General features: G+C 49.1%; 1 protein-coding gene across 1 annotated transcript in view; it reads left to right on the top strand.

Annotated features, from left to right (window-relative positions):
* LOC105890549 (glutamate receptor ionotropic, kainate 5-like) overlaps window positions 1-12,500 on the top strand; it is a gene marked incomplete at its 3' end in the record, with an annotated part of 23,521 nt that overhangs the window by 1,158 nt on the left and 9,863 nt on the right. The window contains exons 3-6 of the mRNA XM_042707110.1: window positions 7,808-7,879; window positions 8,774-8,935; window positions 9,258-9,422; window positions 12,075-12,172. Of these exons, the coding sequence (XP_042563044.1) occupies window positions 8,824-8,935; window positions 9,258-9,422; window positions 12,075-12,172 (375 nt within the window). The remainder of the gene's footprint in view (window positions 1-7,807; window positions 7,880-8,773; window positions 8,936-9,257; window positions 9,423-12,074; window positions 12,173-12,500) is intronic.

The following is a 12,500-nucleotide window of genomic DNA, read 5'->3' as shown; positions in this document are numbered from 1 at the left end:
GTGTCTGTGTGTGTGATATGTGTGTGTCTGTGTGTATTAAAGATGGTGATTTTGATTTTTACCGTCTCAGTTTCGCTCTCTTGTCTCCGCTGTGTGCCAGTGTGCCTGTGTGTGTGTGATATGTGTGTGTCTGTGTGCCAGTGTCGGAGTCATCCCTGATTGACTTGTCCTCATCGGTCTCTGCTCCTCCACCCTCACTCTAACCCCTAACCCCTAACCCCTAACCCTACACACACACAAACTCTCACACACACACTCTTCTCACCTCTTTATTTCCAACTGTCTGAATATATCTGAGTTCAATTCTGTTGCCTCCTTTCTCCTCTCTACCCTCCTCCTATCTCCCCTCTTCTCTCCCCTTCTCTTCTCTTTTCCTCTGCTCCCCTCCTCCTCTCCTCTCTTCTCCTCCCCTCCTATCTCATCTCCTCCTACCTCCTTTCCTCTCCTCCTCTCATCTCCTCTCCTATCCTCCTCTCATCTCTTCTCCTCTCTTCCTCTTATCTCTCCTCCCCTCCCCTCCTCCTATCATCTCCTCTCCTATCCTCCTCTCATCTCTTCTCTTTTCCTCTTCTCAATCTCCTCCTCCTCTTTTCTCTTCCTCTCCTCTTCTCATTCTCTTATCTTCTGTCTTCATTCCTTCTCTGGGATGCTGCTGTGAAAACAATAATCAGACAAATATGTGTGTGTGTGTGAGAGAGAGAGAGAGAGAGGGAGATAGAGGGGGGGAGAAAGAGAGCGGGAAAGAGAGAGTGAGAGAGAGAGAGAGGGAAAGAGAGAGAGAGAGTGAGAGAGAGAGAGAGGGAGAGAGGGAAAGAGAGAGAGAGCCCTGTTGCTTAGCCTGATGCCTCTGACTGGCTGCTAATGGCTAAATGCTAACAGTTGGCATCCTTACCGTCCTTTATTATCCATCTCTCTCCTTCTCTCCCTCTCTCTTATCCCTCTCTCTTCTTCTCTCTCTCCCTCTCTCACTCTCTCTCTTTCCTCATCTCTCTGATCCCCCTCTTTCCTTATCTCCCTCTCTCTCTGATCCCTCTCTCTTCTCCCCTTCTCCTTCTCTCTCCCTCTCTTTCTCTCTCTGATCCCCCTCTTTCCTTATCTCCCTCTCTCTTATCCCTCTCTCTCCTTCTCTCTCTCCCTCTCCTTCTCTCTCTAAACCCTTATTCCTCTTTCCTTCTCCCTAAAGTCGTTGTCGTTTTCTGAAAAAGAGAAAGTTTGGCGTGTGAAGTAATTGAGAGACGCTTTCATTCCTGTGATGCCTTTGTCTTTTGGCCAGCAACAAAAATTACAATTTTAAACGTTTCAGAAGAGAACGGTTTCATTTAACATTCCGCCTTTCATCTGCGATGAGCCAATCAGAAGAGAACTGTCTCATTATGGAAAGTTTCCCAGTGATGACAGTGATGCCATTGGGTTGTATGAACCCTGCTCTAAACATGTCTTGTCTTTTAGGAGACAAGTGTTTATGTTTTTGAATGAGTCTACCAAAAGCTTAGATGTGTCTTTCTGCCGTCCCGGACAAACACAGCTCTTAAAGAGGGGGACTGTACAGTACTGGTAGTGCTGGGTTATACCAGAGTGGCTCCTCTCCCACCCACATCCTTGGTGTGATGTCTCTTCCTCTAGTGGTTGAAACAGCCCAGGCCCGTAGCTAACCCTAACCTTCAATCTAAAGCAGCCGGAACTGAAGTCTTTTTTACAGGAAAGAGCTAAAGGGGCTTTAATTAGAGGCAGGAAAGAGCTAAAGGGGCTTTAATTAGGGGCAGGAAAGAGCTAAAGGGGCTTTAATTAGAGGCAGGAAGAAGCTAAAGGGGCTTTAATTAGGGGCAGGTTCACCACATTGAGAGATACTAATGGGCTATCTCATTTTTGTTTTGTTTGGAGAAGACAACTGGGCAGGATAAAAAATGATCAGTCTTAAAACTCCTGATGGCGACACTTCACAAACATGCGGAGGTCGGCAATTCATCTTTATACAGACTTATTTTATGTTGCTGAGGGCATAGAGAGTATGGAGTATCCAGGAGGATATCTGGACGATCTCCTGCCACATCTCCCACTCTCTCCTGGACGAAGTCCTGCCACATCTCCCACTCTCTCCTGGACGAAGTCCTGCCACATCTCCCACTCTCTCCTGGACGAAGTCCTGCCACATCTCCCACTCTCTCCTGGACGAAGTCCTGCCACATCTCCCACTCTCTCCTGGACGAAGTCCTGCCACATCTCCCACTCTCTCCTGGACGAAGTCCTGCAACATCTCCCACTCTCTCCTGGACGAAGTCCTGCCACATCTCCCACTCTCTCCTGGACGAAGTCCTGCAGCATCTCCCACTCTCTCCTGGACGAGCTCCTGGCACATCTCCCACTCTCTCCTGGACGAAGTCCTGCCACATCTCCCACTCTCTCCTGGACGAAGTCCTGCAACATCTCCCACTCTCTCCTGGACGATCTCCTGCCACATCTCCCACTCTCTCCTGGACGAAGTCCTGCAGCATCTCCCACTCTCTCCTGGACGAAGTCCTGCCACATCTCCCACTCTCTCCTGGACGAAGTCCTGCCACATCTCCCACTCTCTCCTGGACGAAGTCCTGCAGCATCTCCCACTCTCTCCTGGACGAGCTCCTGGCACATCTCCCACTCTCTCCTGGACGAAGTCCTGCAGCATCTCCCACTCTCTCCTGGACGAGCTCCTGGCACAGCCCGCCTCCCTGCTGATTTTTTACAAGGACCTTTGGGGTTTGATTGGGAAGGACTTTTTTTGAAGTACTGCAAGAGTGGATCAGAGTTGGCTCTCTTTCTCAGAGCTGTCGGCGAGTGGCTCTAACACTCTTGCCGATTGGAGACCTGTGGCCCTGCTATGCACTGATTATAAGATTCGATCAAAGGCTTTGTCTAACAGACTTAATAAACACAGGGACACCATAACTCGTACGGATCAGTCTTACTGTACCGAAGATAGATCTATCAAAGACTGTTTGTTTTTGATTCATTCATGACTTGGCTAGAACTGGCTCAGGTTTATGGTCTTTAGCCTTAGACTGGAAAAGCTTTTGATTTGATTAGAGTTGATCATTTGTATCTCTTTAACACACTAATGGCTTTCGGGTTTATTTATATCCCTGAAGGTGAAGCTTTTTTCTGTTGGATGAAATCCAGTGAAAGATAGTTGACTCTTTCTAGTTGGGCCAGCACTGGCTGAAAGCAGCTGTTTCATATCTACCTGTTCAGGAAGGGGCCACGGCCTTATGGACGTCAGGAGGAGATTGCAGCCTTTACACTGCAGGCTGCCCAGAGGCTCTTGTATGGCACAGCGGCTGGGCACAGAGGGTGGGCACAGAGGCTGGGCACAGAGGCTGGGCACAGCCTGCCGGTGCTCTCCTGAGAATGGACAGCTGGACTTAGTTTGGACAGGAAACTTTTTGTAATGGACTTAAGCTCGGTAGAGCTCGTTGGGATGTCCTCTTTTTACCCTGACATTACACCAAGGATGTGGGTGGGAGAGGAGCCACTCTGGTATAACCCAGCACTACCAGTACTGTACAGTCCCCCTCTTTAAGAGCTGCGTTACAGTTTTTTGAGTGCCTGAGGGAAGGGAATGGTGGCTGAGGGAAGGGAATGGTGGCTGAGGGAAGGGAATGGTGGCTGAGGGAAGGGAATGGTGGCGGAGGGAAGGGAATGGTGGCGGAGGGAAGGGAATGGTGGCTGGTTGCATGGCGATTGAATCTGCTTATTATCAAAGTGGGAGAGGGAGGAGCTGAGCTTTTCCTTTTTTCTTTTATTAATGTAATGGTGTAAATCTCGTTGGTTAGACATTTCACGTACTTTAATTATAATTCAGTGGTTTAATAAAGGAGTATTAAACCTCTCTCCTTCTCTCCCTCTTTCCCCGTCTTTTATCTCCCTCTCTCCTTCTCTCCATCTCTATGTCTGGCATGACACCATGATAGTCTCTGCTATTTTAGTGAAATTGCTGAGTCGAACAGATTTTCATATTTCTGTAGGATTGTGTAGGTGTGTATAAGTGTTCACACACACACACACACACACACACACACACACACACACACACACATGCACGCAGATGATAACAGCACCGCTTTTGATTAAGACTCTCCCCCACTAATACAAAGACATCTCTGCCCTCATTTCTGTGTGTGTGTGTGTGTGTGTGTGTGTATTCGTAAGTGCATCACAGTACCATGAACCATAGTGTGTGTGTGTGTGTGTGTGGATGCTAGCACACCTGTGGGTTTTGATTGATTGTGTGTTTTCTCAGAGGTTAAAGGTCACCCCCTCTGCGTCTGGCCCAGATCCTGTAACCAGCGCTGGTCTAGCTGGCATCTCTCTGTGTGTGATAATATGAGTGTGTGTGTGTGTGTGTGTGTGTGTGTGTGTGTGTGTGTGTGTGTGCATGTGGGTGTGATAATATGAGTGTGTGTGTGTGTGTGCATGTGGGTGTGATACTATGAGTGTGTGTGTGAGTGTGTGTGTGTGGTGTGTGTGTGTGGGTGTGTGTGTGTGTGTGGTGTGTGGTGTGTGTGTGTTTGTGTGTGTGTGTGAGTGTCTGTGTGTGTCTGTGTGTGTGTGTGTGATAATGTGAGTGTGTGTGTGTGTGTGTGTGTGTGTGTGTGTCTGTGTGTGTCTCTGTGTGTGTGCGTTTCCCAGGTTAATATTCTGTTGTATATATCAATAATATAAACAATATCCCTTTTATTGTGTTCAGGTCACCCGTTTAAGTTAAAATAAGATCATCTAGTGCAGTGGTTCTTAACCTGGGTTCGATCAAACCCCAGGGGTTCGTTGAGTCACTCTCAGGGGTTCGGTAGGGGTCAAGACACACACAGTATAGCCCGGTTCACACTAGCAATGTCGGGCCGTTTTTATATATACCTATGTTTTTGAAGAAATCATACTTTATTTTTCCAATTACGAAGGGTTCGGTGAATGCACTGATGAAGCTTGTAGGGTTCAGTACCTCCAATAAGGTTAAGAACCACTGATCTAGTGTTTTATTGGAACAAGGCTATATAAACACAACAACAGCCCATGTCATATTACGTCAATACAGACTTATTCAGGTTCCCATTATGTGTCATAAAGAGCTGGGGAACATAGAACCCTGGGAACAAAGGATGCTGGGAACATAAAACCCTGGGAACATAAAACCCTGGGAACACAGAACCCTGGGAACATAACACCCTGGGAACAAAGGACGCTGGGAACATAGAACCCTGGAAATAGAACACACGGAAATAGGGCACACATGTGTAGAGCAGGGAACATAGAGCCCTGGGAACATAAAACCCTGGGAACACAGAACCCTGGGAACATAACACCCTGGGAACAAAGGACGCTGGGAACATAGAACCCTGGAAATAGAACACACGGAAATAGGGCACACATGTGTAGAGCAGGGAACATAGAACCCTGGGAACATAAAACCCTGGGAACACAGAACCCTGGGAACATAACACCCTGGGAACAAAGGACGCTGGGAACATAGAACCCTGGAAATAGAACACACGGAAATAGGGCACACATGTGTAGAGCAGGGAACATAGAACCCTGGGAACATAAAACCCTGGGAACATAACACCCTGGGAACATAACACCCTGGGAACAAAGGACGCTGGGAACATAGGATGCTGGGAACATAGAACCCTGGGAACATAGAACCCTGGGAACATAGAACCCTGGGAACATAAGATGCTGGGAACATAGAACACACGGAAATAGAACACATGGAAATAGGGCACACATGTGTAGAGCAGGGAACAGAGAACCCTGGGAGGGCACATATGAAGAGCAGGGAACCCGTTGTCATAGTCCCATTATGTGCCTTAAACATCTGGGCAACACAGGATGGAATGACCCCTCTGGTTTGATGTCTCTTCTCAGGACCGAGGCCCCAGAACCACTGATCCTAATGCCCAGCATCTAGTGCCCCATGGGGTACTGAGGTCTGCCTGTGCTAACGCCTAGCAGATCACTCAGGATAACTCTGCCTGTGCTAACGCCTAGCGGATCATTCAGGCTAACTCTGCCTGTGCTAACGCCTAGCGGATCATTCAGGCTAACTCTGCCTGTGCTAACGCCTAGCGGATCACTCAGGCTAACTCTGCCTGTGCTAACGCCTAGCGGATCATTCAGGCTAACTCTGCCTGTGCTAACGCCTAGCGGATCACTCAGGCTAACTCTGCCTGTGCTAACGCCTAGCGGATCACTCAGGCTAACTCTGCCTGTGCTAACGCCTAGCGGATCACTCAGGCTAACTCTGCCTGTGCTAACGCCTAGCTGGAAGGTAACTGCCTCCTGCGGGCCAAGGGACTTTCACTGAGGAGATACACCAGACTTCCTGAACTACTGGACACAGCTCCTGGGCACCATGGGACATGGAGTTCTGGAGATGCACGGATGGAACTAAGCCGTTCTGCTTCTGTTTTTCTCATGGGATTCCTACCTGGGTTCACGAGGAATTCTAAATGACTGCCAAAAACCTTCTATCTGTGGAGACTACTGAAGTATCGTGAAGACCTGTGTGTGTGTGTGTGTGTGTGTTTTGGGGTTTTTGTTCTCTCTTTCCCTGCTGACCCCATTCTAGCCTTGAAGTGAACTCACTACAGTGGAAAGAGAGAGGTGTGTGTGTGTGTGTGTGTGTGTGTGTGTGTGTGTGTGTGTGAGAGAGGCACGCAAGGACAGATCTGGAGAGGAGAGTCAGAGGAAGAAAGTGAGAGGGAGAGAGAGAAAGAGAAAGAGAGAGGGACAAAATCCACCACTTCCTTCATCAAATCCTAATTATCTTGCTTTCTTTTTTTCGGCACAGGTGTAAGTCTGTGTCCGAGTGTGCGTGTGCTTGTGAGTGTGTGTCCGAGTGTGTGTGTGCTTGTGAGTGTGTGTCCGAGTGTGTGTGTGCTTGTGATTGTGTGTCCGAGTGTGTGTGTGCTTGTGAGTGTGTGTATAGTGCTGAGTGTGTGTGCTTGTGAGTGTGTGTATAGTGCTGAGTGTGTGTGTGTGTGCTTGTGAGTGTGTGTATAGTGCTGAGTGTGTGTGTGTGTGTGCTTGTGAGTGTGTGTATAGTGCTGAGTGTGTGTGTGTGTGTGTGCTTGTGTGTGTGTGTGCTTGTGTGTGTGTGTGCTTGTGAGTGTGTGTGAGCCCAGTCATGAGAGAGAGAGAGAGAGAGGGGATGTGAGGGAGAGATGGCCCTGCTAAACTGAAGTCCCAAAGTGTGTGTGCTTGTGTGTGTGTGTGTGTGTGTCCGAGTGTGTGTGTGTGTGTGTGCTTGTGTGTGTGTGTCCGAGTCCCATGTCCAAAGCCTTTAAGTCCCTATTAGAGGAGAACTGACAGTGTGTGTGTGTGTGCTTGTGAGTGTGTGTCCAAGTGTGTGTGTGTGTGTGTGCTTGTGAGTGTGTGTCTGAGTGTGTTTGCTTGTGAGTGTGTGTCCAAGTGTGTGTGTGTAAACTACAGCGACAGGCCGTCTGCACCGGGAGTTTATGTCTGTATGTATGTATTTAAAAGAATGACAGCCTGTGTGTTACAGAGTGAGCAATAACTGTGTGTGTGTGTGTGTGTGTGTGTGTGTGTGTGTGTGTGACAGAGCAGTAGGGTCTGGGCAGTGAGAAGCCTGAGAGTGACAGGGTAGAAAGAATACAGAGAAAGAGAAATCTAGAGGGGGCAGATTTGTTTTGTCCTCTATCCATTTAGCTGAAACCTCTTGACTGCACATCAAGGCTAAAGTGCCCCCCCCCCCCCCCCCCCCCCCTCAAAAAACAAATCAACCCTGTGTTGCCCCCCCCCCCCCTCCCTTCTCCAGCTCTCCATCTACAACTGCTCCCATCACCACGGCAACCATCACTCCCGCTGCTGATGTTGGTTGCTTCATTCCGTGAGTACATCTTCCTCTCCTTGCTCTGCCAATCCATGAGGAGTGTGTGTGTGTGTGTGTGTGTGTGTGGGAGTGTGTGTGTGTGTGTGTGTGTTGTGTGTGTGTGTGTGTGTGTGAGAGTGAGAGAGAGAGAAAGAGAGAGAGAGAGAGAGAGAGAGAGAGAGAGAGAGAGAGAGAGAGAGTGGCTGGTGCCCATGAGTAAGTGTAGTGTGTGTGTGTGTGTGTGTGTGTGTGTGAGTTGATTGTGGAGTGAGATAAGTATAGGTTAGTGTCAGCTGCTGCTATGTCACAGTGTGCTATTAGAAACCCATACATACACAAGCAAACACACACACACACACACACACACACACACACACACACACACACACACACACACACACACACACACACACACACCTGTGCTATTAGAAACCCACAATGAGGCCCATTCCTCACATAAATGTTCCCCTCACAAAGTTTCCTCTACAAGCACGCCACTGTTATAGACATGCATACAACCATATACACACACACACACACACACACACACACACACACACACACACATACACACACAAGCAAACACACACACACACACACACACACACACACATACATACACAAGCAAACACACACACACACCAGGACCTTTTCACTACGCTTCATCCTTCTCTCTCCCTCTCTCTCACTTTTTCCCCCTGTCTCTGCCTCCCTCCCTCTCTCTCACTCTTTTCAGACACACACACTCAAACTCACACACTCAGACTCACACAGACACACACTCAGACTCACACACACACACTCAGACACACACACTCAGGTCCCCCCCTTGCCTCTTGTGATCCGTAACTATTTGTCATGTCCTCACTGGGAGATGAAAGGTGCTGTGTAATTGGTCCTCTGGTCCAGCAGGTGGCAGTACAGGCAGCCAGAAGACTGTTCTCCATGAGGAGAAGTAGAAGATGCCGGCTCTGCCAGCTCTGCTGCTGTCGATTCACTTCCTGGTTGTCCTGCTACTGACCATAGCACACCAGTCTCTCAGCCAGACCCCACTGGTGCCTACCGTACGGATGGGTGAGAGACAACCACACACACACAAACCACACACACACACCAAACAAACACCTCGCACACACACAAACCACACACACACACCACACACACACACACGCACACACACACCACACATACACACACACACACACACCACACACACACACAAACACCACACACACACACACACACATACACACAGATACACACACACACACACACACCACACACACGCACACACACACACACACACACACACACAGACACACACAGACACAAACACCGCACACACACACACCACACATAATAAAACCTCTCTCCACTTCTCTCCTGTCCTCTCCAGCGGCGCTCCTTGATGACCCGTCACAGTGTGGGCGTGGCGAGCGTCTGGCTCTGGCTTTGGCACGGGAGAACATCAACAGCATGATGCAGGGGCCGTCACGAGCACGCGTGGAGGTGGATATCTACCAGCTGCACGGAGACTCTCAGTACGACACCACTGAAATCAGTGAGTCACACACACACACACACACACACACACACACACACACACACACACACAGCATGATGCAGGGGCGGTCACGAGCACGCGTGGAGGTGGATATCTACCAGCTGCACGGAGACTCTCAGTATGACAGCTGATCTAATCTGAGTTGGCGGCGTCCTGATGATCCACAGTTATTCCCTCGTGATTGAGACGGGTTCTGTTGGGTTCCGTCCCTTGTGATTGAGACGGGTTCTGTCCCTCGTGATTGATTGAGACGGGTTCTGTCCCTCGTGATTGAGACTGGTTCTGTGATTGAGACGGGTTCTGTCCCTCGTGATTGAGACGGGTTCTGTTCCTCGTGATTGAGACGGGTTCTGTCCCTCGTGATTCTGTCCCTCGTGATTGAGACGGGTTCTGTCCCTCGTGATTGAGACGGGTTCTGTCCCTCGTGATTGAGACGGGTTCTGTGCCTCGTGACTGAGACGAGTTCTGTCCCTCGTGATTGAGACGGGTCCCTCGTGATTGAGATGGGTTCTGTACCTCGTGATTGAGACGCGTTCTGTCCCTCGTGATTGAGACGGGTTCTGTACCTCGTGACTGAGACAGGTTCTGTCCCTCGTGATTGAGACGGGTTCTGTCGGGTTCTGTCCCTCGTGATTGAGACGGGTTCTGTTCCTCATGATTGAGACGGGTTCTGTGATTGAGACGCGTTCTGTGCCTCGTGATTGAGACGGGTCCCTCGTGATTGAGACGGGTTCTGTCCCTCGTGATTCTGTCCCTCGTGATTGAGACGGGTTCTGTTCCTCGTGATTGAGACGGGTTCTGTGATTGAGACGCGTTCTGTGCCTCGTGATTGAGACGGGTCCCTCGTGATTGAGACGGGTTCTGTCCCTTGTGATTCTGTCCCTCGTGATTGAGACGGGTTCTGTCCCTCGTGATTCTGTCCCTCGTGATTGAGACGGGTTCTGTCCCTCGTGATTCTGTCCCTCGTGATTGAAACGGGTTCTGTTCCTCGTGATTGAGACGGGTTCTGTGATTGAGACGCGTTCTGTGCCTCGTGATTGAGACGGGTCCCTCGTGATTGAGACGCGTTCTGTCCCTCGTGATTGAGACGGGTTCTGGGTTCTGTCCCTCGTGATTGAGACGGGTTCTGTCCCTCGTGATTCTGTCCCTCGTGATTGAGACGGGTTCTGGGTTCTGTCCCTCGTGATTGAGACGGGTTCTGTCCCTCGTGATTCTGTCCCTCGTGATTGAGACGATTCTGTCCCTCGTGATTGAGACGGGTTCTGTCCCTCGTGATTGAGACGGGTTCTGTCCCTCGTGATTGAGACGGGTTCTGTGCCTCGTGATTGAGACGGGTTCTGTCCCTCGTGATTGAGACGGGTTCCTCGTGATTGAGACGGGTTCTGTCCCTCGTGATTGAGACGGGTTCTGTCCCTCGTGATTGAGACGGGTTCTGTCCCTCGTGATTGAGACGGGATACTTTATGTGATTCTGCATTTGCACTCCAATACGACATGGAATGATAGAAACAACCATTTCCGTGTGTTTGGGAGTTGACTACCAGTAATTCCTCTTAGAATATCAACAATGACAAGAACCAATCGGACCATCAACCAAGGCGTCCCGGCTACTAGTGGTGTGAAAAAGCCTAACTCTCATAGGCCCAGTACCGTAGCTCTGAGAGACATTGTCTTTACATTTCCAAGATTATCCTGAACCCAAAACTTTACACACCTAACCTGTGGAACAGCAAATCAAAAGCAGGCTATTAGAGATGTGAGCTCCTAACCTGTGGAACACCCAATTCAAAAGCAGGCTATTAGAGAGGTGGGCTCCTAACCTGTGGAACACCCAATCAAAAGCAGGCTATTAGAGATGTGAGCTCCTAACCTGTGGAACAGCCAATCAAAAGCAGGCTATTAGAGAGGTGGGCTCCTAACCTGTGGAACACCCAATCAAAAGCAGGCTATTAGAGAGGTGGGCTCAGAGGACATGTTTAACTATTTTTAAGTTGTTTTCTTCCTTAACTTCTATGATCTTCCCTGTTTTATGTCCCTTGGATTGCTTGATTTATCTTTGTTTGTTATTGGGGGTCTAATATTACTGTTTTTATTTTTTGTTGTGATGTAAAGCACTTTTACTCTTGTGCTGTGATGTAAAGCACCTTTAGCGTTAGCTGCTCTCTTGTGCTGTGATGTAAAGCACCTTTAGCGTTAGCTGCTCTCTTGTGCTGTGATGTAAAGTGTTAGCGTTAGCGTTAGCTGCTCTCTTGTGCTGTGATGTAAAGTGTTAGCGTTAGCCTTTAGCGTTAGCTGCTCTCTTGTGCTGTGATGTGAAGTGTTAGCGTTAGCTGCTCTCTTGTGCTGTGATGTAAAGTGTTAGCGTTAGCTGCTCTCTTGCGCTGTGATGTAAAGCACCTTTAGCGTTAGCTGCCCTCTTGTGCTGTGATATAAAGTGTTAGCGTTAGCTGCCCTCTTGTGCTGTGATGTAAAGCACCTTTAGCGTTAGCTGCTCTCTTGTGCTGTGATGTAAAGCACCTTTAGCGTTAGCTGCTCTCTTGTGCTGTGATGTAAAGCACCTTTAGCGTTAGCTGCTCTCTTGTGCTGTGATGTAAAGTGTTAGCGTTAGCTGCTTTGGTCTCTGTATGACGGGTGGTTTGTTTCCTCCTAGTGTGCCAGGTCCTGCCCAAGGGGGTGGTCTCTGTGATAGGCCCCGCCTCCAGCCCCGCCTCTGGTTCCACTGTTAGTCACATCTGTGGTGAGAAGGAGGTGAGTCTCTCACACACACACTCACACACACACACACACAGAGAAACACACACACACACACACACACACACACACACACACACACACACACACACACACACACAGAGAAACACGTTATCTCTCATTGTCTCTCTCTCTCTCTCTCTCTCTCACACACACACACACACACAGAAACACTTTCTCTCTCTCTCTTACTCACACACACACACACAGAAACACAGAAACACCCGTTATCTCTCATTGTCTCTCTAACTCACACACACACACACACACACACACTCAAACACACAGACACTTTCTCTCTTTCTCTCTCTCTGTTTCACACACA

Source organism: Clupea harengus, unplaced genomic scaffold (genome assembly GCF_900700415.2).
Source record: "Clupea harengus unplaced genomic scaffold, Ch_v2.0.2, whole genome shotgun sequence".
NCBI classification, from domain to species: domain Eukaryota; kingdom Metazoa; phylum Chordata; class Actinopteri; order Clupeiformes; family Clupeidae; genus Clupea; species Clupea harengus.
This window is presented reverse-complemented; position numbering and strand designations above follow the sequence as displayed.